Source organism: Barbus barbus (assembly GCF_936440315.1).
Source record: "Barbus barbus genome assembly, chromosome: 11".
Classification (NCBI taxonomy): Eukaryota; Metazoa; Chordata; class Actinopteri; order Cypriniformes; family Cyprinidae; genus Barbus; species Barbus barbus.
Window position 1 is genome coordinate 22775713 of NC_136739.1, and position 23788 is coordinate 22799500.

The window sequence follows — 23788 nt, forward strand, 5'->3', positions numbered from 1 at the left end:
AACACATCACAAGGCGTTTGTATGTACATTCAAAACTTTATTCATGGGTTACAGTGTTGTAGAAAGCTTTTCCCCTTCTAAGCCAATGGTTTGAATAGATACTGACGGAGAAAGTCACAGAAAGAGCTTTCTTTGTTCCCTACTGACCACAGACACTCACCTCAAGAGTATCCACTAATCAGCACAACACCAGATTTTAGAGCTAAGGTAATTCTATACAGAAACGTAATGAGCAGTGTGCACTGTGACATAACTGCACAATGTTTGACTTGTTTAATGGCTGTGTGTCTCATACAATGTATTTTACAACAATTCACAATTTCCTTCAACGTCGTGGCACTTTTAAAATAACTCTTGAGAGGTAATTTCAAAAGGCTGCGTTACATTAATATTTCATATCTACCCGCTCCTTCCTACCTGCTCTGGCCTGTAAGGTGCTATGAGATACTTAAGTGAAACAATAAAAGAGGGGGAGAAGGTGAGGTGTTTCTGTCCCAAAATGTGTTCGTGAATATCACAGACACTGGGGGAATACAAAGAGGGGAAAGTGGGACAAAAATCAGACAATCTGAAAATGGTGGCTATTTCTGAAGCAAAATCCCACCACCTCTCCATACCTCCCTTCCCTAATCCCGGCCCCATACCAAATCCTGACATGGACTAAAACTTCATGAGGCAAAAAGGGCCTAGACCCTTCCCCAAAAACAAAGCGTGCGTAGAACATTAACGAACCAAAACGTGGGCTAATATTACACTTCATAATACAATACATACATCTTTTTCCAGCCCCATGCAACCATTAAAGTGTGCGCGGCATGGTCCAAAAGAAAGAAAAAGCACACTTCGATTAAAGCATGTCCCTGTGACGATGTAGCCAAGCAGATATTTTTCACTTATTTAAAATGTGATCACAAGAAGACAATAAAATGTACAATCCAGCTAAAATCTCTACATGAGAGAGAGGTCAAAGTTTGCGCCTGGATCCAGAAACCATCTCTCTGTTAAAATTGCCATGCACTATATAGATACAGCTAGTTTCTGCCTTAATTCAATACATATTACACACAAAATAAAAACAAACATTCATTTCTTATCTCTGTAAATGGTTTTTTGTTTGTTTTTACATTTTTTTTCCGTATGTATTTTTTTTTTTCCAGAAAAAAAAACCTGAATGGAAAGTTTAACAATGAGTATATAATTCGGCATCTGGTTGTTTGCGGTTGGAGCCTCATGTAGCCAAACACAGCACTGCATCATCTGAGTGCCCAGGAAAAAGGAAGGAGGAAGGAAACGTGCAAACAAAAGAGGAGGAGATGTAAGTGCTTACAGAAGTTCTGGAGGGGAACAAAAATGGTTGAGAGAGAGCAGAGAGAAAAAAACCTCTTGATGGTTTAGAGGATCATGAGTAAGAAGGAAAGCACAGGCAAAGAGAACGGCTCATTCACCACACAGTGCTGTGATGGACAGGCATGGGAGCGCACAGATGGACCATCGTACTGACAGATGGCTGGATGGGCGGCAATGATGCATCACTCCTCTGCAAACTGAGTGAGCGCTCGTTCGATTGGATGAAATGGTCAGGTGATGGAAGCCACTCTCATCTCCATGGTGACAGAGTTGAGTGATAGTGTGTATGAGAGATCAGTCTGCATTCTCTGTCCTGATGCAGTGGGGTGATGGTAGTGGTGGTGATGGGGAATGTAGGGATCTGAAGTGGTTCTTTAGTTCTGCATCTGCTCGAAGAACTTGTAGGTGGGGTTCTCATAGCCGTTCTGCTGCATCTTAGTGAGATGACGTTCCTCGGGGGTCACCGCTGCATCCACCTGATAGAAAAAATTAGGTTGTGATTAAAAGTGTTTGCTCAGACCTAGACTAAGATTCCCAGCAGTGTTTATTTATATACGAATTAGCATTCATTATTTTGAACTTTTACTAATTTGCCCCTAAACTTTTATAGTTCTTTTTTTTTTTAATGTTCAAGTTTCAGTAATTTTATGTTTTTTTTTATTATTATTTTAAATAATATTTTTTTTTATTTCAGGTTTAGATTTAGTAATTTTAGTATTTCAACTTAAATGAAAACTAGAAAAATTGCCTAACTGAAAAAAAAAAAAAAAAAACTGATTGAAAAAAAGTTTTTCATCTAATAACTATATTTTATTTAACTGAGTGAACATGATTTTTAATAGTTTATGCCTCAGACCGTTATAATTAGTGGATACACATATGGCAAATAAATATATATTTTGAGCATTAAAATGTTAATAATCTTAGAGTAGCCTACATTTAAGCTAAATGCAAATGTGGATGGAATAACCTACTAGAGAACAAAACTAGATTTATTTTTTATTTGTTATACTGTAATATTGTATTGCAAAGTATTTAGATTTTTATTCACATGTTATAGACAATTTTTTTTTCAAACTTGACATTAGTATTTTTCCTTGGATTGAAATATATGGAGGGCAAAATATATTTTTAAATGGTTTTAAAAAATATATTTATATATTTAAAACAGACAGAAATATATTGGTAGAGGATATATTTACATTAATATATTTTTTGTATATTTTGAAATACATTTAAAAAAATATATTTGTAGATTGTAGAATATAGATTTTTTTCTATATGGCTAATGATTTTTAAATCAAGCAATTTCTAGCTTATGAAACATTTTAGAACTGGCGGGAGATATTTCTTTTAATATATTTAATATAATATACCAGTAATATTTTTTTATTACTCCCATGGCCATGGAAAGACATGAAGACTTCATATGCTAAAAATACTTTTTCTTTTAAATGAACATTTTTATCAGGCACCTATGCTTTGATTAATAACCTTTTCTTTGCCATTAAAGTGAAATTACTTAGTTATTGAGTGCCATATTTTAAAAAGTGTTGGATGGTTTTTGCATCTGAAGTCTTCATATTTTTATAATATGTTGCGTCTCACCTCAATAACTCCATGGTGAATAGAAGTGTACTGCTTCTTCCTTAGCATAACAAGAGTGATTACGATCACAGTAGCGATGACAACTCCACCCACCATCAGCCCAATGATTGCCCCCTTATTAGAGCCCATGTCTTCTGCAAGGAACATCTGATTCAACACAAACACAATTATCACTTTTTATAATATGAAATATTAGATATATTTTATTTCTATATATTTTTTAGCTAAATATTTGCGTTAAACTGTTGTACCAGTCTCTTGTCACGAACATCATAACCAGCGTTGTGCCTTTCCTCAATGTCCAGCCGAACCTTTGGAATCTCTAAAACCAACCACACATATGAACATAACAATTAGACATATGATATTAAACAAAGCAATGTGTGAAAATAACATATACACACTTACCGGGTCTCGTAGGCAGACCCCTATCTGGAATTGGACGGGCATCTACGGGTTCAACTAAACAAGACAAAAAAACGTGTATATATTTATATATTCACATAAATTATATTATGTATAAATATATTTAATATATAAAAGTAAAATATTATTCTTAAATATATACATGCACGTGTGTGTATTTATATGTACACGATAAATATAATAAATAAACATATTATGTAAACAAAACCTTTTATTTTGGATGCGATTAATTGTTTGACAGCACTAATTATAAATGTCTTTACTGTCACATTCGATCATTATTTAATAAAAAAAAATTCTCAATGACCCTGAACTTTTGAACAGCAGTGTATAGTTGTATATTACTGGTTACTCTATATCTGTTTATGGCGATCATGAAAATGGGCCTTTTAAAAGTTGGCAGTTGAGTTACGGCATTCAGAGTGCAAATGTTTACCATGGTTGTCAGTGTTGGCCTGGTTAAAGCTTTCGGGGTGGATGAAGCCCAGGCCGTCCTGCTCCGGTGGCAGGGTGTCCAGGGGGGTGGTGCTGTCAGGCAGGTCGGGCATCAGGGCGTCGTTCCCATAGCTCACCCTCATCTTACTCTGAAGAGACGACAACTGTTGGGTGACTTCAGCCTGGTCACGCTGAATCAGCAAAGCTGGAGAAAGAAAGAAAGGATGAGAGACCTTAATCAAGGGTTTTTAACACTTGTTAAAACAGGTTCAAACATTTGAATTAGTGCTGTCAAATGATTAATCGCATCCAAAATAAAAGTTTTTGTTATATAAAAATATTAAACATCACTAATGTTTTCAAAAATAATAATAATAATAATAATAAATGTTTCTTGAGCCCCAAAATCAGCATATTAGAATGATTTCTGAAGGATCATGTGACACTAAAGAGTAATGGCTGCTGAAAATTTAGGTTTATTATCACAGGAATAAATCACATTTTAAAATATATTAAAATAAACGCAGCCTTCATGATTATAAAAGACTTAAAACAATCCAACTGACCCCAAATGTTTGAATGGTAATGTACGTGTATTGCAATGAACAGAGAAGCGTTTTTATGTGCATATTTTTTTAACTTTTTATTATTATCACTATTATTTATTCTCCCCCAAACTTTTAGTGGTTCCCAGTTTGAAAACACATTCCACACATGACCAAATAAACCGCCTCACACTCACCCACTTGGTCCTGGATTTCATTAGCCACTTGTGGCAGCTTGTAGAGGTACCCCAAGGACTGGTTCATGCGTTCTTCAATCACACGTAGGTGGGTCATCACCTATGGGCACAAGCGGTCAAAATGAAGTTTGAAGTGTCAACACATTTTATGAAGTAGGAAAGAACAGCTCAACATCCTTACAAAGGGCCGAATCTGAGATGCCTTCTTGGGATCCACCTCTCGCACATGCTCAAAGTGTTTGAGAGTGTGCTGCCTGTCCTTCTGCTCCGCTCGTATGTACTTCTTCAACAGATTGAGGACCTGTCGAGGCTGTATGAGACGGGACACAGGACAAAACAGGTTTTTCTTGGTTAGCGGTTGCCATTTATCCATGACACAGAAATTAGATTAGCAGATAAGAGACAAATTAAGCTAATTACTACTGTAAACACATTTGTGCAACATATGGCATTTTGTTTGCAGTTCAGCACTATGGTTGTGTGTGAATACCCGAGGCTGGTCAGATTGCAGGGCGCTAAGGTAGCTTTCCAGAGCCTGACGGCGACGGTCGTTCAGCAGAGCTTCCACTCGTGCCATGTGGGTTTCTACCAGCTGCTGTCTCTCCCCGGCCGCTTCCTTCTCCAACGCCTCCACCTTCTCCTGGAAGCGCTATAGAAACACGAATGAACACAAAGCCAGCAGCCATTTAATTCTGAAGTATAAAAAACCGCAAGCCTTTCAATCCCCTTGAAAATCCACCCTCCACTTTAATGTATGCTGTACTGCTAAATCTGAATGCACTTGAACTGCAACCCCGCTAAGTGCTTTATATAACAGATTCACAAATCGCTATATGATCAATAATGTTGTTTACTCTCCACCGTTCACTGCTTCTGAATCATTAGCCAACATATCCCATTCACATTTTTTAAGAGCTGAGAGGCTACCTGAATTATGGACTTCTTATCAGCACGAGGAAGATTCTTCGCCTGTCTCTCTGCCTCCTCCCATTCTCTCATCACCTGAACAGAGATAAGAGAAAACGAAGGACAGAGTCATCAAATGAATTCTGAACACTTATTTTTGGACATGTACAATGGTAATACACAATATAATATTTAAAAACGAATGTATTAATAAATAATTGCTCCTAACTATATATTAATTTATTGTTTATACTACTTTAATACTATATTTTGAAATACAATATTTTACAGGTTTTTTAAACAAAAAATTACAAAAATGCAGTCGAGTTCCAAATAAATGGTTAAAATAATCGCTTCAAACTGTCAGTTTCACTGAACTGATTCAAAACTCTGATTTAACAATTTATTTGTTGTTTGTATTATGTTCTGAATGTTTTAGTAAAACATGTAGTAAATAGGTAAATGTTGCTTTTTATTACAAAATATATTTATTTATTTTACTAAAACTAGTAGTAGTTAAATGCAGATTTTAATATAGACAGATTAATAGATATATATTTATTAAATTCAATTTTTAATTCTAATATAAAATTTACTACTGCTACTCAAACTCTGATTTAGCTTTTTATTTAGACAACACAACTGTTCATGGGAATCCATGTTTAATTTTTATGCTTTAAATATTTTACTAATATACATATGTAGATAAAGACTGCTATTTATTACTACAAACTGTTGTGCATATTAATGAAAATGATTGAATAGATTCCTTTGTCTTGTTAATTTAGTGAAAAATGGTGTGGAAAAATAGCATTGATTATTTTAACTGAACTTTGTTATTTCCTGTAATAACCTTTTTAAATCTACAACTTTGGGTTGAAATGATGGTTCCTATGATTGAAAACAAATCACCATTGAAACACACTCGTATACATAAACATACATATGGAATGCTATATATCAAAATCCTATCAGATGTTTCTAGCGCTATTGTCCAGCCCTACTACCATCACCCTGTTTTTGTCAAAGAACTTTGCCCCACTGCAAACGTATCACTCTACTCAGGTTCCCACCTCTGACATTTTCTCTCTGTGTTTGGCCTCCAGGCTCTCCTTTGCCTTCTGGAAGTAGGTGTGCTCATTGACATCTCCTGGAGCTTCCAGGTAACGATCCACAGCATCTGCAGGGCTCGGGGCCATGGTTGGCACTAGAGAAAATGAGAAGTCTTGCTCAGTGAAAGCAAAAAAAAAAAAAACCCCAGATATATATGAGCCAGAGAATCTTCCTTACAGCAAAGAGAGCAAAGACTCCTGGGAAAGAACAGCTAGTTCAAGTGCAGGTTAAAATAGGTTAGCAGAGACAGAAACATTTATGTGAGCTTGCTTTTGCCAAAGATTGCTATATTGCATATTTTAGGTGCGCTCAGAGAGTTAAAGAGCTGTCATGCTGGAAAATCATCCAGTATGGTACATCTGTGTATATACAGTGACCACAAAAAGTGTTTTGACAAAAGTATTCAAAAAGTAAGGGGTTTTCAGTTTTAATTTTAAAAAGACATGCAGATATGTTCCAATAAAAGTAAAATGTCTTAATTTTAAACAGTATATTTACTGTTTTAATATTTTAAACCTGACAAAATGACAAAATAAATGCAAAGTGGTTTGATATTTTATAATGCAGTGACAATTTTCAGTGTTGCATAAGTGTCCAAATACTTTTTTGTGCCGCTGTGTGTGTGTGTGTGTGTGGACCATGTGAGAGCTGTATTTCATATGTGTGTTCTGTAGCAGCTCCTGTGAAGCTGCTGTGACACTTTCTGACAGCGAGCATGCAGGAACAGCCAGACCGGCTGCGAGGAATATGCCCTGTCAGAATGAGGGCTGCTCCGCTGTCACTTTCCCACAGAGTCCAGCATTGTGCTTAACCGAGCGGAAACCGCCCACTGAACCGCTGCCACAGACTGGTCTGACCAGAGGCCGACTACAGCTCCATCACTGGCCCACACACAGAGATAAACGCAAACAGAGAGAGAGAATGGGGGAGGGACGTACAGAAACGCAGTGTTCAGCAGGTTAGGAAATACACTCATTGAGATGCAGGTGTTCTCAAAACAACCAAAAGCACAAACAAACATTCACGCTATCAAATTTGTAAGTATCTACTTGAAACCTCTGGAGGCTGACACACAAAAACACCACTCTTAACTACAGCATTGAGAGCATTTTCATCTAGATAAACAAAATATCTAAATAAAAATACTAGTAGTTAAAGACTTTTGAATTTATCTATCTATCTATCTATCTATCTATCTATCTATCTATCTATCTATCTATCTATCTATCTATCTATCTATTTTATTTAAAGATATTCTGCTTTTTTAAGGATAGGAACATTCTAGAAGTTTCTGTAACATTCTGTTATATTCTTGTCCTTTCTGGAGCATCCAGAACATTGGTTGATTATTGTCTTTAATTAAAAATCCCACAATGTACACTGAAGACTCACTTTTGGTAATTGTTTATGTTAATCTGTTGTTAGCTCAGTATTATGTACCACGTAATTTTCATGCATGAGTAATAACAGATTAGCTTGTATAAGCTGTCAACATATTTTTTATTTTTGAGCACTCTTAATATTTGTTTAATGGCATCTTTATTTTTTATGACTGAAGGCCAGTATCACTGATACCAACTAATACTGATTTCCCCCAAATATTTAACCATTGACTCTAGCCATTCAACTTTTCATTATAATTAAGAGCTATCAACTTGAACATTTATTAGACTTCTAATTTAAGTGAACTTAAAACAAACTTCAAATAAACTCATTATAATAAATGTCATATTTATCTACCTGTGCACCTCAGCAGAAATATACAGAAATTGAATAAAGTTATCAAACACTAAATTCTAAACTAAATACAGATGAATCCTTAAAACTATAAAGTTGCTGATTACCTCTTTTTTTTCTTTTGTTCTTGATGAACAGACATCACAGCAGTTGGATATTTGATTGTTTTGGCTGCTATTTCTTTAAGAGATGTCGCTGCTGAACGTGACGCGGATCTGACACGCACCGTATTTTCTCTCAACTCTACCTTTTCTGACCCATTTCAGTCTCTTCTAATGAGCTGATGAGCTGAATGGAGTGTGTTAGATGAGGGAGACAGTGCTGGGCTGCTCCAGGACAGTTTTGAAAACCATTTCAGAGACATGTTCTTAACATAACTCATATAGTACATGAATGCACAGTTTTATGGCAGCTTTAATCGCCTTTTTGTTAACTTCATGACTTAACTGATCACGGCATTGCATGCTCATAGTTTCTTTCACACATACACATACATACACACATAAATATATATTCAAATATATGAAATACAGCATCAGCGCCCAGACAGTTTCCCCATTATGTAACACTTGTTAAAAAAGTCAGAACAGTATCAAAACATTCAAACTAACTACTCTCACACCACTCAGCCCTATAACCAGTGTTGTAACTTATTTTAAATCCTGATTTGTAGATCACAATATTATTTTTCTTTTACCATGGTTCTGTAGATTCAGAAGACACAGATGGAGAGTTAAAGAAAAGTTTGAGTGCTCAGTGCGCTCAGAAAAGTCAGCAGGAGGTTAAACTTAAAGAACAAGACGCTCTGCCAACAGTCACCTCACACAGACCTGTAATCCATGCGAGCTAAAGCATCCAGCCATCTGCTGAGCTTGTGAGTTTGGCACGAATGAAGCGAAGAAAGTGAGGAAGAGACGATGTGCTGGTTAGTGCTGGCGGAGAGATGAACTTCCTCTCAGGAGACGTCTGGACTTACACACGCTGCTGCTGCAGACAGCCATGCAGTACTCTTCAGATTCAAAGTTATTGCGGTTACCCCCGCAGCCCCCAAACTTGAAGGGGGTGCATCGGCCCGTCTGCACCACAAAATACCAGCGGGATAGCTTGGCATGGCACGGCCCCGACCGAGGAGGGGCCCAGCATACCGCTGATGGGGAAGAGACACTCAGTGGATTTGTTTAAGTGTTCATATGTAAGGTTTTGCTCAAGTTTTGCCCATTTAAGGAACTACACAATGATGATTCAAATTGTATGTCCTGAAATGCCACATGAGCTCATTAGTATTCATAGTTCTAATGTTTGGAAATGTACCACTGAAATGTATCATGTCAACATATGGACATATAAGCATACAGAAATCTCACCTCGCACAACCTCCTCTATAGACTCTGTTGTGGTAGTGGTGGTGGTTGTCATGGCAACGTTGGAGGTCTGCTCACTGGTGTCTTGTTCGTCAGTTGTGTCTTCATCGTCATCTTCCTCGTCGTCATCATCTTCACCGTCACCATCTTCATCGTTATCCCAGACTTCATATTCCTTATTGTTGATATCCTCATCATCCTCAGTCACAGCAGGCTCAGGTTTGGTCGGGGCCTGTTCTCGTAGTATGCTGTGATGAAAAAATGTATGAAGATGATGACAAATAAATTTCTCAAACTACACACTGAAGATATGGGATTCAGAATATAATTTAAACCATAAAATGAATAGATTCATAAGAGTGTGAACAAGAAAAACATTAAATATGAATGTGAAATATTTAAGAAAATATTTATTTCTTTGCACTAATCAAGTTGGTGACATTGATCATGTGAACTTCTTTGTTCACAAATATCTTTATAATTTAATAACTTTCATAACTTTATAAATTCAATTTATATTTTGGTTAACTATTCTTCAGTTAAAGCACAAATATCACATGGCAAAAAAAAATTAGATACATTATTTCAATTTCACTTCATTAGATATATTTATATTATTGTATTATATTATACATAAATAGCCAAACATATATTGCTAATATAGATTTTAAAATATATTTACAATAAGGTACTTGTATTTCCTCACATTTTCATATATTTTAAATTTTAATATACTGTTCAAACATTCACTGAAAAAAGTATTGACTCATAATAACTCATATTCTCTTGCCTATTCAAAGTACATTTGGCTAAATATTTTGTTATTTGAAAGTATTTGAAACTGAATTTATTTTCAATTAAATATTTTGCGACTTATATTTTCCAACTTATATTTAGCATAAATTCAGACCCTCAAAATAAGTATTTTTGCTGTAGAGGATGCCTTTCATCTTTCCCAAATCAGGCTAGAGAACATAATCATCAGATTTTACACAAACTTGATTAAATGAGTTCATGCAGCTCAAATGCTGCAATTATTAAAGGAAAGGGGGGACACAGTAAATTGCAAATACATCTGTTATTTTAAATGTTTTCTTTATTTCTATCATTTATATATCTCTTGATAATATAATTTGTAACAAAAAGTCAGTGAAAGACAGTGTCAGTAAGAGTTTTGAAGAACTGCTTGTGTTTGTGTACCTGCCGTCAGTATACTCGGCCTCTGCGCCGCCCCACCACACATCTGAGTTGGCCTCCTCCTGCTCCTCGCTGTCTAACTCCTTCTGCTCCTCCACAGGGCAGCACACAAACTCTACACCACGGAAACGGTCGATGCCGCACGGCAGCAGCATGCCGTAGTCATGGAGATTCATGGAACGATCACCGCAGGACTGCAGAGGGCCAGCCACAGGGAACGAGCGAGCGAGAAAGAAAGCGAGAGAGGTATAAGGTGCTGAGTCATCATACAGCTAGAAGTAGAACACTCTTGTGGCTAGAGATTAATGATACATCCAATTCAATCATAATCTGTCAGCGCCATTATTTAACATGCGAATAAGATTGATATAAGAAGCATGTAAGATGGGTATCCACTAAAATAGGTGCTGGATCTGGCTCCGTGTGGCTTTACTCATGTGGTGTGACCTCTGACCTCTTTGGCCACTGTGTGCCAGTGCAGGTGACTCTCGCACATGTCCATTCGCTCCTGGTGCAGGAACTTGCATTTATCTGGGACGAGGAGGGCATCGCTGACAAACTCCCCAACTAATAAAAAAAAAGCAAACATTTGCTCACCAGGTGCTCAGATAGATTTCTTCTGATATGTACTTTGGAGGGTAAAATGTCCTGAGCAAAGGGTGTGTTTTGATGAATCTCATCTTATCTGATGCAGAAGGATGATAGGAAATCACACAACAGCCACGGTAAAAGCATTAGTTTAATGTCCCACAAATCCAGGTTAATACCCCAGGAGTGGCAGAGTACTCTGATGTAAGCGTCACGTTGAAGGATAGTCTTTCTGTAAACACGCATACGTACCCAGGCAGCGGTAGGGGACCACAATGCGCGTGCGACTGCGGCACTGGTGACGACCCATTTTGCACCAGTTCTGGATGCTGACGGGCTGGTTGGCCTCCACTACGTTAGTGATCTGGAGGTCTGGGTATACCTGTGGTAGTCAAGGCGGGGTACAATTACCAGATGATGTTGAACAGAAAATAGGAAAGCCATTGGCAAACAATTTTACTTTCATAATCTGACCTATTTACAAGTAAAACAGGTTAAACGATGAGAAAAAAGATCCCTTGATTTTATTCATTGGGAAGTCAGAATACATATCAGAATGTTGAAAATATAAATAATAGTAATGTGCTTATGGGTGCTGAAATTAAAATTTGGGGTTGACAACTAATTTTTAAATGACTTTTTTTCCCATCACCAGTCAGCATTAATAAATTCAGTCACACTTTATTTTAAGGTCCAATTCTAACTATTGACTTTTGCCTCAATCAACTCCTAATTTGCTGCTTATTAATAATGAGTAAGATAGTTGTTAAGTTTGAGAATTAGCAGTAGGCATGTGGAATATGGTCATGCACAATATGTGCTTTATTAGTACCAATAAACAGCCAATATGTTAATAATAGGCATGTGAATAAGCAACTAGTTAATAGTGAGAATTGGTCCCTATTATTATCCCTATTAATTCCATGAATTCCAATTAATCCAAAAAATAACTGTTTGTCTTCACATTTTCAATCTGTTTTCTCTCACTACCAAAACCTCAGACTTTGTGGCTGTACATTTCTCTTTGCACAGTAAGACAAGGAATGTGTAAAGAGGAGGACTGTGTAATTTGACTCAATTCAATATAGCTAAAATAGTAATATTTTAAAATATTATTACAAAACTGTTTCTAATTTGATTTAAATATATTTTTAAATGTAATTTATTTCTGTCAGAAAACATACTAATTTGCTGATTTGGTGCTCAAGAAACATTTCCTCTTTATTATTATCATTGTTGAAAATAATTTTGTTCCTTAATATTTTTTATGAAAACTGTTAAAATATTTTTAAGATTCTCCATTAAAAAAAAACAGCATTTATTTAAAATAGAAATCTTTTGTAACATTATAAATGTCTTTGTCACTTTTGATCATACCATAGCTGAATAGAAGTATTCATTTCTTTAAAAAATTCTTACTGACCCCAAACCTCTGAATGATGGAGTATATTGGCATTGTATTGGCTATCGTCCACACATCTAAATAACATCATCAGCCATTGAAAAACTCACGAGTCAACCACTTAATAGAACTTGACGTGCTTATGTAATACTCAGAAGGCCCTTGGCTATTAATTACTGTGATTGTCATTATATAATTGACTTTAATTAATAAAGTAGTCACGATACAATAATGTTTTACAATCCGTGTAACTATTGACAAGTAACACAGACACTGCAGCAGAACTCATTCTCATTGTTATCTCTTTTCTCTCTCATTACCTCTTGGCAGTACTGAAGGATGCCCTCTTTGGTGCCGATGCAGCTCTTGGTGCCAGTTGGATCTGGCTCCCACTTGCCACTCTGGATGTTGATATGCATGCTGAGTTTCCCACAAAACATGGCCACCTGGGGTTCCGCCAACAAGCCCACTGAGTCATCTGATGGTACCTGCCAACAGCACAATCAGCGGTAATATGAGGAACCATTATCACATAAGCTTATGATCTTCAGCTGTCTTCATGCGAGGGGCTTTTCTCAGCATATATTGATATATACGATCAACTGTCATTAACTTGATTAGTTCATCAGCTGATCATTGAAGTAATCAGATCACATTTTTTATTGATTGACTGTCCTAAGTACAATCTGACTTGCAGATAGAGAATGGATGATAATGTAAAGAGGATAAACAGCAGCTGTGTTTGGAAGAACAGGGATTCAACAAATATGATTCAATATTGCACCAAATGTTGTCCCAACTAGCCAAAAATACTAGAGTCGACTAGATAAACACTTACACATTGAACAATGTTGGGTTTATGAGTGAGCACTGTGATGTGAATACATTATGTGGTGGCTGTTACAGGATTATTATTGTACTGTTATAGGGTTAAGTAAGCCTTTGAAGCCATCTCCTGGTATTCAATAAAATATTGAATACTACATAAATATGTATATACTGTATATACACTATAATTCAAAAGTTTTGGGTCTGTAAGATTTTTGAAAGAATCCTCTTATATGTTAAATGAGGCTAAATGTATTTGATCAAAACTACACTAAAACAGTAATATTGTGCAATTTAAAAGAGCTGTTTTCAATCATATATTTTAAAATATAATTTCTGTGATGGCTATGCTGATTCTTTAGCAGCCATTAACTCCAGCCTTCAGTGTCACATGATCCTTCAGAAATCATTCTAATATGCTGATTTGGTGCTCAAGAAACTTTTCTTTTATTAATATTGAAAACAGTTGTACTCCATAATACTTTTGTGGAAACCGTGATCAAATTTTTTCAGGATTCTTTGTTAACTAGAAAGATCAAAAGAGTAGCATTTAATTGGAATAGGCATTTTTTGTAACAATGTAAAAAAAATTATTATTACTGTCACTTTTGATCAATTTAATGCATAAAAGTATTCAAACCCCACACTTTTGAATGGTAGGCTTTACATTTCTCTTCATTTCCCATACAGAAATACATAACTTTGGTAACTAAGGAGGGTTTGTTTTCCTCCATACTAAGCCACACCCCCAGTGTATCACACAATGTGAACTATATTTATGGTCTTGCACAATAATCTGATCACTGACGTTTATGTGTTAAGTGTGAGGGTCTTACTAAAAAGTGAATTATCAAACTAATTTCATTCTTTTTGACTAAAATATAAAACTACATGGTGAGAGCTAAATATAAAATGGGAAACAACTCAGCTGGTAAAAAAAACCTCTCTATATCTGACAAATGCTTGTAAACAAATATTAATCTGTTTTAGAGCCACAATGCCAGTTACATAATGTACAATGTAAAACACTACAGCTCTCTTCACTTCAGAATTAAAAGCCTTAAGAACAATCTAATCTCTTGATGGGAAGATATTTAATTATAAGAAAGAAAGAGAACAATATATGAGAAAGAACTGTGAGTTAAAAGAGTTTTTGAGGTCCTGAAAATTAGTGGAGGACTAAAGACAAACATATTTAGAAGACATTCAATTCATAAACTAAGTCAGTGAGAAAGAGAGAGAGACGGAGAATAATGGCTGTCCTCTTTTGTATGTCTTTGACCTGGCCTCGACCCAGTGTGTCACAAAGGTTCCTTACAACCAGACCCACCCAGTCTGTTCAACTGAGCGTGAGGAATTATGGGACTGTTGTGTTTTCCCCCTTTTGTCCTGAATAAAAACAGTGGAAGTGCTGCTACAGCCAGCTGTCTAAAATGTGCATCTGTCCCATTAGATAGATAGATATAGGAATGTTTTTTCTTTTTAACCTAGTAACAAATGCTTTGGTGGTTACAGTGCAATAAAACATCCCTCTGCTGTAGGGCAATTTAAAACAGAATACTGTAATTATGCTGGCCACAGTACAGTAGTTAGCTCTTTAGGAAAACCATGGCTGTGTCCAAATTCAGGGTCTGCATCCTCCTTAGGATCCTTCCTACCCGGTTGAAGGAGGAGGGATCCTCCGAAGTCCGCAAAACCCGGAAGTCGGTGTTTGTGAATTTGGACAGCCTACCCTTCTTTCAGTTCCCTCCCTTACCCGTTGCTCATATCCTGTCGCCTAGCAACCGTGACAGCGCCAAGTAGGGGTGTTCGGTTCCGGTTTTTTTGGAGTCGACTCCGACTCCCGACTCCTAATTTTGGAGTCGGTGGAATCGACTCCTCGACTCCATTTACTTTGAATTAAAATAGGGTCAGGATTCAGAAGGTGCGTCTCAATATGCTTCCTCGTTTCCTCACTTCTCGCTCGTATGTCCTACGACCCTGAAACCGATCGAGCTCCGCTCTCATGTAGGACATCTAAATTCTTTAATTCCACCGGGAGGAGGGCGAGGAACGAGGAGGCTTCCTGAGGAGTCAAGAGCGAGGATACAAATGTTTCCTATACTAAAATGTTTAATCAACTAAACCTTATAAATCCCCCTCCTTTTCACATCGCAGCTTCTTCAAATCATATTTAAGTGTGCAATATGTTAGTATTAATCATTAAACTTGTAAAAGCAGACTTGTTTTAGACAGTGTATTTATCTATTTATTTTGTATATTATTTTATATAATTTTAATGTAGTGAAGCTATGAACTTTAACTTAAGCATGTTTAACTTTATTTTTTAACTTTTTTTGTTTAACATTGAAAAATATTAGTTATATTATATTCGGTCTGGTTGAAATATTTCCACACGGTTGAGGTCGGGGTTGCCATTATAAGTTAACGTTACTGGATTCAAAAACAGTCATCACTCAACAGTATCACTCAATCAACCACCACTTGCCAATTATGGGCATGTCCCACTCTCATCCTGAGGACTGGTACATGATTGGTTCGTAAAACCTACTGCAGAGTTTTGTGCCAATCACAACCAATTGACTGTATTGAACCACATCATGATTGATTGAGCCGCAAAACAGACCCAACAGAAAAAAACTATCTATACATTATTGTTCTTTGTTTTCCTGGCATTACTTATTTTTTCTTCTCATTTCTTTATCTTTTTGTTTTAATTTCTGTGTATCTTTACGTTCATTATAATCTTTTCGTTATAATGAACTGTTGCGGTGTTGAACTTGAAAAAAACACTCGACACTGGGAGTCGATTCCTGACCTGGAGTCGATTCCGACACTAGGGCTAGTGAGAGTCGAGGAATCGACTCTTTTGGAGTCGACTCCCCATCTCTAGCACCAAGCAAGAAGCGGGAAAATGGACAAACAAAGAGTTATTCTCCTCATTTTAATTATTTTGGAAGAAATAAAGCAATTAAATAAATTAAATACTTTCTTTGCTCGTTGTCGGAGAATTTTTTATATCAGACTACAAGACAGTCACATCCAGGTAAGCCATTATAGCCTATTTTTATTTGTTTTTAAGTATTCTACTAATTTCTCCTACAAATTCATTGAGCCGAAGCATAAACTTTAGCTTGTTTTGTCAGAGAAACTCCTCTCCCACTCCGCTACCGCTCGCTTCGTCCGCCATTACGCTCTGCCGAAAAGAATTATGGGATAGGTAGGACGGGAAAGGATCCACCACACCCATCCTTCCAATTCAGGGAAAAGGAGGACGTATTTGTGGGCCGCATTTGAAGGATCCTACGAATTTGGACAGCCTTCGTCGCGGCGCTGTGACGTAACATCCTTCAAATGAGTACTCCGAAGGATGCAGACCCTGAATTTGGACACAGCCCATGTGTTAGAAACAAAATGGTCTTAACTTCTGCAGTGAGCTGTATATCAGCTATAGATCAGTTTACATGTGCTGTTTAGATGGGATTATTACCAGTTTGCTGTCAATGTGTGATATATGAAATGCTTTAATATTGACACAACCGCTGAAGCATTCGTGAAAGCTAATCATCTGCGAATATCAATCTCCTAAAATAGTGTCTCAGCCAGGTTATCATAGCAGCTCAGGATCCACATTAGTGCATCTATCAAAATGAAATGTGCAGCTTTCAAGAGCCATTCAGCTCTGGCTTCATTTTTAAGGTTGTCAAAATCAATGAGCTAGTTTTTATACTTGCACTCAAAGACATAATTTAAAACCGACCGTGTTTACATGTTCCACCTACATTTCCCAGTCAAACAAAGGAAGCCCTTTTTTAGATGGAGGCTGACTGAAAACAGATTTACTAATTATAAGCAAACTAAGCAAGGGCTTGTTCATAGCTTGTTCATGGTTATGGTGACCAGTAATGAGGTGACAACACAAACTCTCAAAGCTTGTTTTGGCACACTAAATACAAGTGACACCTTTAATGAAAAAATCTTGAGGGTCTTATTTCTTGCAACAGTCAGTGTGCAAAATTTTATAGTGACTTACAAGGTGTCAATTTTTAGTAAACTCAGATGTCGCCTACCACAATAAGCCACACTTTTTACTCAGTTTTGATGATCCCTTCAGTATAATTGACATGAATTTAGTCAATGTGTAGGAGCAACTCCCCTCCCCCACGTTGGACAATCTGATCACCTCTCCCTGTTCCTGCTACCCAAATACACCCCCATCATCAAACGTGTGAAACCCACTGTGAGAACTGTTAAAGTTTGGCTAGAAGAAGCAGACTCCTCACTACAGCAGGAGTTCCTGAACACAGACTGGAATTTGTTTGCTTCTCGGGCCACACTGGACTCCCACACAGATGTTAACATCTACACCAGCTCTGTTCTACATCATATCAACAGATGTGTTGACAAGGTAACCACCCATAAAGTAATTAAACTGTACCCCAATCAGAAACCCTGGATGAACAAGGAAGTCCGGCTCCTGCTGAAGGCAAGTGACGCTGCCTTCGAATCTGGCGACCGTGAAGCTTACAGCTTATCCAGGTCCAATCTGAACAGGGGAATTCAGTCAGCCAAATACAATTACAAACTGCGCATTGAGGACAGATTTAAAAACAATGACCCTCGGCGAATGTGGACATGCCCTCACAGACTATAAACCAGCAAACAGTACACCCCCAAACAGCAATGCCACCCTCCCTGACGATCTGAACTACTTTTATGCTCGCTTTGATCGTGGAACCACCCATCAAAGCTGTGCTCAAACCTGACAACCTGCCATTCACACTTTCCACCTTGAGTAAGGTAAACTCACACAAAGCTGCCGGCCCTGATGGCATCCCTGGCCGAGTGCTTAGGGCCTGTGCAGAACAGCTGGCTGAGGTCTTCACCAACATTTTCAACCTCTCCTTGGCCCAAACCATTGTTCCCAACTGCTTCAAAACAGCCACCATTGTACCTGTACCAAAACATGCTGGTACAGTGGCCCTCAATGACTTCCGACCAGTTGCTCTTACTCCCATTATTGCAAAGTGTTTTGAGAGGCTGGTTCTTTCCCACCTGAAAACATGCTTGCCCTCAACACTGGACCCATACCAGTTTGCCTACAAATCCAACAGGTCGACTGAGGATGCCATCGCCTCAGCTCTCCACTCTGCCCTGACGCACCTAGACAGAACCAACACATATGTCAGGATGCTATTCATTGATTTCAGTTCCGCCTTCAATACAGTTATCCCATCCACACTGAGCTCATTGATCTTGGCATCAGCCCCTCCCTCTGTAACTGGACCCTGGACTTTCTCACCAACTGTTAGGATCAATAACCACACCTCCTCCGTCCTCACCCTAAACACTGGGGTACCACAGGGCTGTGTGCTGAGCCCAATCCTCTACTCCCTTTTCACCCATGACTGCATACCTGTATATGGCTCTAACTCCATAATCAAGTTTGCAGATGATACCACGGTGGTAGGCCTGATCAGCGACAACGATGAGACGGCCTACAGGGATGAGGTCCAGCACCTAGCAACGTGGTGTGCCAACAACAACCTTGCACTCAACACCCAGAAGACCAAAGAGCTGATTGTAGACCACCGGAGGACTAAGAAGGACCACACACACACTTCCATTTACATTGATGGGGCCGAAGTGGAGAGTGTGGCAAGCTTCAAGTTCCTTGGTGTACATCTCTCTGAGGATCTCTCCTGGACCCTCAATACCTCCACCCTGATCAAAAAGGCACGACAGTGCCTTTACTTCCTTAGGAAACTAAGGGAAGCTCACCTGTCCCCTCACATCCTGCTGAACTTTTACCGTTGCACTATTGAAAGCATACTCACAAACTGCATCACAGTGTGGTACGGCAACTGCACTGTTTCAGACCAGAAAGCCCTCCAGCGGGTGGTGAAAACTGCCCAATACACCACTGGTGTCGTGCTACCCTCCATCAAAGACATTTACCACAAACGCTGCCTAAGGAGAGTGAAAAGTATCATTAAAGACTCCTCTCACCCCAGTCACAAACTGTTCACTCCTCTCCCATCTGGGAGACGCTATAGGAGTCTTCGCTGTCGCACCAACCGACTCAGGAACAGTTTCTTTCCCTCAGCTGTCAGCCTACTGAACTCCAATCTCAGGCGCTGAATACTACACCCAAGATGGACCACCTAATGGTTTTATATAAATACTCCACTGTTCAATAACCTGTCTGCACTCCTCACTCACAATGTTCTTTTTATTCCTGCAGTTTTGCACATTTTCTGACATTTTGCACATTCCCTTGCACATTTCTACCTCCGGAGGCCGTTAAGGTCATTGGCCATATACAAACATATGCTACTTACATACCTCTCTTTATAATGCACCTTCTGTTTATATTTCTTTGCAACCTAAGTTGTATGTACAGTCATTTGCACTGAGCTAGTCTCTTCCCATCTACCTCATAACTTGCACTATATGTCATAAAAACTGAATGTATATACACATTTTTATATCTATTTATATACTTTGTTATTTGCACTTCTGGTTAGATGCTAACTGCATTTCATTGGCTCTGTACTTGTACTCTACACAGTGACAATAAAGTTGAATCTAATCTAATCTAATCTTAAATAGCAGATGACCTCAAAGCTAACCCACATGGACTAAGACCCACATACAATATATGATTTCATACAGTTGTTGTGATATTATTGACATGTTAATAATAACATGAAAAACAATGCCAGTAACTATTTGTTTTAATTATACATTATCTAATACCGATCTGAGCAGACAAAGCTTGAGCAGTGTCCCAATTTCCCCAAGAATGTTCTGGGAACATTAGTTTATGGTTGTTAAAAATGAAACCTAAGAAGAACCTTCCTATAATGTTACAAATTTGTTCCTCACAAATTAACCAGAGGGGAATCATATGCTAAGATCAGGTAACTTCATAAAACACCATAGTAACCTCATTTTCTTTTCTAGGGCCGGTTTGACACAATGTTATAAATACACACAGATTGGCATTGGAACTTTCATGATAACTGAAACAATAATGCTGAAATATATTTCTAATATTGAGCCATATTTTACAGACTTTAAGTTATTCCCTCCTCCACACAATGTTTGTTATGTTTTCCTCAGAGGTATTCAATATGGGGGGTGGGTGGCACACCTAAACGCCCTGATTCTTATTTGCACCCTGATATTGGTATCACATAGATCTATGCCTTATATTAAGAGAACACGAACACCATGTACGCATAGGCCTATATTATGGAATTGCAGTATATAATTAAATATCTCTTTTATGAGTTTAAATGTACCAGGAGTCAAAAAGACTTCAGTTTAACATACAAATACCAACATAAAAATAATCTGTGCATGCAACGCATAAAGCGCGTCTGTTTGTGGACAGGTTAAATCCGTCCAGAGCAGATCTTTGCCTTTACCCCGTTTGGATAAAAAATGAAACGCCGCAGTTCACAGACGCCATCTTGCTCCTGTCAACTAAAATCTTTTTGTAATATTCCTTAAAAGATCTATCCACCATGAACCAGTCCCACAGCATTTAAGCATTTTAACAATCATCACCACATAGCAAAACAAATCCCTTCATAAAACGCTCGTGTGAATATTAGATGCGCAAAGGCGCCGCAGAGAAATGATTTTCCTCTGATGCGCGAGTGGTTAAGGAGGGCCGCCTGATTGCTGCCACAGCATTTATTCGCCCAAAATGGAGCACTGCAATCTTGCAAACCAGTCGTCTGGTTTATGTTTCTTTATTCTGTGTATATATTGCAAGTGATGAGGGACTGCGTTCTTTAATACATGCCTCCTTGACAAAAAGCTGTCAGATTTCACCAGCCGCATCTGCATGGCACGAGTTCATGTTCCTCTGATCCATATTTATTTACTCAAAACATAAAAACATCACGGGTACAGCAAGATAAAACCACCATATCAGCATTTTCCACCGTGCAATTCTTAATCAGCACGTCCTTCGAATGTGAATCTGATGTTTTCTTATGAAGGTGAGCAGATGACTCCCAAATATAAAAACAAGTTAATGATTTCCTATAAAGATGTCAGAATGATGCACGTCTTTTCTCAATGATATGTATCACTTTCTCAAGCTACAGTTCTCCCGTTACGATCCCGCTGCACCAGTAGGCTCCACCCTACACTTTTTAATTGATTTAAAGCAATGATGGCAAAGAAAACCCATCGCATTAGAAAAGACCATGATCCTGCTAGAATACGCCACTGACAATCCCGCAGCGCTCAAAATGTCTGTCTGCATCCGTGTCATGCTCTCGCTTTGCGTTCCCCCCTCCTTTAAAGTATGGAGGAGAATCAAGCTCCTTCTCCATTACACAATCACTATTCTTACCTCGATGGCGAGCGACAGAGTCGTCAGCATTAACAGCAGGAATACCGTACGGTCCATACCCATGGCCGTGTTCCCAAATGTAGCACGTCCTGATGGATGAACGTCCTGAGCGGATCAGGGTTTTTCTGTGGCGATTTTCAGCTCCGTGTTCCCCTATCGTCTGTGCTGGTTGTGCTTTGTGAGAATGCGCGACTGCACACAGCTGCTCCAGTGAAAGTCAGCTGACCACACGACTGGAGAGTGCGCAAGAGAGTGGAGTTGTACAGTAGATCGAAGGTGGTCAGTGAGGAAACCGCAGAATTTAACCGATACATCAAAACACTGGAATGAATGAGAAGCAAGCAAAGCCTTGAATCTCTGTTCGATTTAAACTATAGCATTATTTTAGTGTAACACCTTTTTATAGCTATAGAACTAACCAAAGCCATATGACCATTATAACCTCTCCAATTAGGTCAAAGATGTTTATAAGTAGGCAGCAGGGTCCACATTTCTCCAAATGCTATAGAAATTAATATGTCATATCTAGCTCCAACCCTTACGAAAATTAACTATGGTTTTACTACATATAATAATAAAAACATGGTAGTGAAACCATGGTAAGCACAAATTCAAATCAATCAAATCAAATCATCTGTATAAGACAAACCTTGTCATCTGTATAAGTCTGTACGTAATACGTATGTATGGTAATGTCTATATGTAAATTGTTTCTGCACTGTCTGGAGCACGCTCTCAAGAATTTCACTCACGAAGGCACATGTGCTGTGGTGATGTGACAATAAAAGTGATTTGATTTGATTGATTTGAATTTGTGCTTACCATGGATTACATGGATAGACAAATTAATCATGGTTTTGGTACACTAACCATAGTTTAACCATGATATTTGTAGTAAAACTGTGGTTATACAAATGGTAATCAATACGCCAAAAACCATGGTTACCATACTTTTACTACAATAAAACCATGATTAATTTTCGTAAGGGAAGAAATTGGATACATGCATGAATTATTGAAACAATAGGAAATGGTACACACTACGTTTCTCAATCTAATTATATTAAAAGTATTTGTACTTTGTTTACGTATTTGTATATATCTAGGTAAAGACGGAGCCAGGCTTCCAAAGTGTGGTCTTGTGGCAACAGGGTCTAAACTCTTATTTCTATTACAGACAAAAGGAAAAAAAAAAACTAAAAGTCCTCCAGCGCCATCTTATGGAATTAACGCAACAATTCATTGAAGATTTTAGATTTAGCCCATTTGTCCAGAGATTTTGTTTTCACAAACGTTGCTTAAAAGCAGTAAACGCGGCAGGCTAGTCAGGTGCAAATACATGCATTTTATGTAAAAGTTCTAGGTTCTTGAAAATTATAGAACCATAAACTTACATCTCGGGGTGAAAGTGCGCGGAATACGAAGTGCCTCAAACTGTGGTTAAAAACGGAAACAAATTTGTGTTCCGTTAAACAAACGGAAATATAGCCTACAGGTCGGTAGGTAAATGTTATCATTTTTTTTATTTCTTTTATTAAGGCATACAATTCAAATACAAACTTACTAAATTAAACAAGTTATTAGTGTTAGGTAAATGCTATAATAGCTATTTCTAAATGTATATCCTCTTGGACAGAAATCAGAATCAGAAACAGAATGAGCTTTACTGCCAGGAATGTTTACACATACGAGGAATTTGTTTTTGTGACAGAAGCTTCCACAGA

At 37.8% G+C, this 23788-nt stretch overlaps 1 protein-coding gene across 2 annotated transcripts; it reads right to left on the reverse strand.

The window, feature by feature from the left end:
* Positions 1-19: 19 nt before the first annotated feature.
* LOC306877337 (amyloid-beta A4 protein-like) lies at positions 20-22287 on the reverse strand. Of its 2 annotated transcripts, XM_079429055.1 has the most exons (17): positions 22065-22287; positions 13183-13350; positions 11713-11842; positions 11327-11439; positions 10876-11066; positions 9679-9923; positions 9291-9461; positions 6538-6671; positions 5486-5560; positions 5049-5207; positions 4740-4868; positions 4559-4658; positions 3818-4021; positions 3364-3417; positions 3207-3277; positions 2956-3102; positions 20-1823 (listed from the first exon to the last, which is right to left on the reverse strand). In XM_079429055.1, exons 1-17 carry the CDS (start codon positions 22125-22127, stop codon positions 1722-1724), a joined length of 2256 nt encoding a protein of 751 aa, XP_079285181.1. In that variant the 5' UTR covers positions 22128-22287; the 3' UTR covers positions 20-1721. The 2 variants fall into 2 exon arrangements, with proteins under 2 accessions (XP_079285181.1, XP_079285182.1); XM_079429056.1 differs by lacking the exon at positions 9291-9461.
* Positions 22288-23788: the final 1501 nt, after the last annotated feature.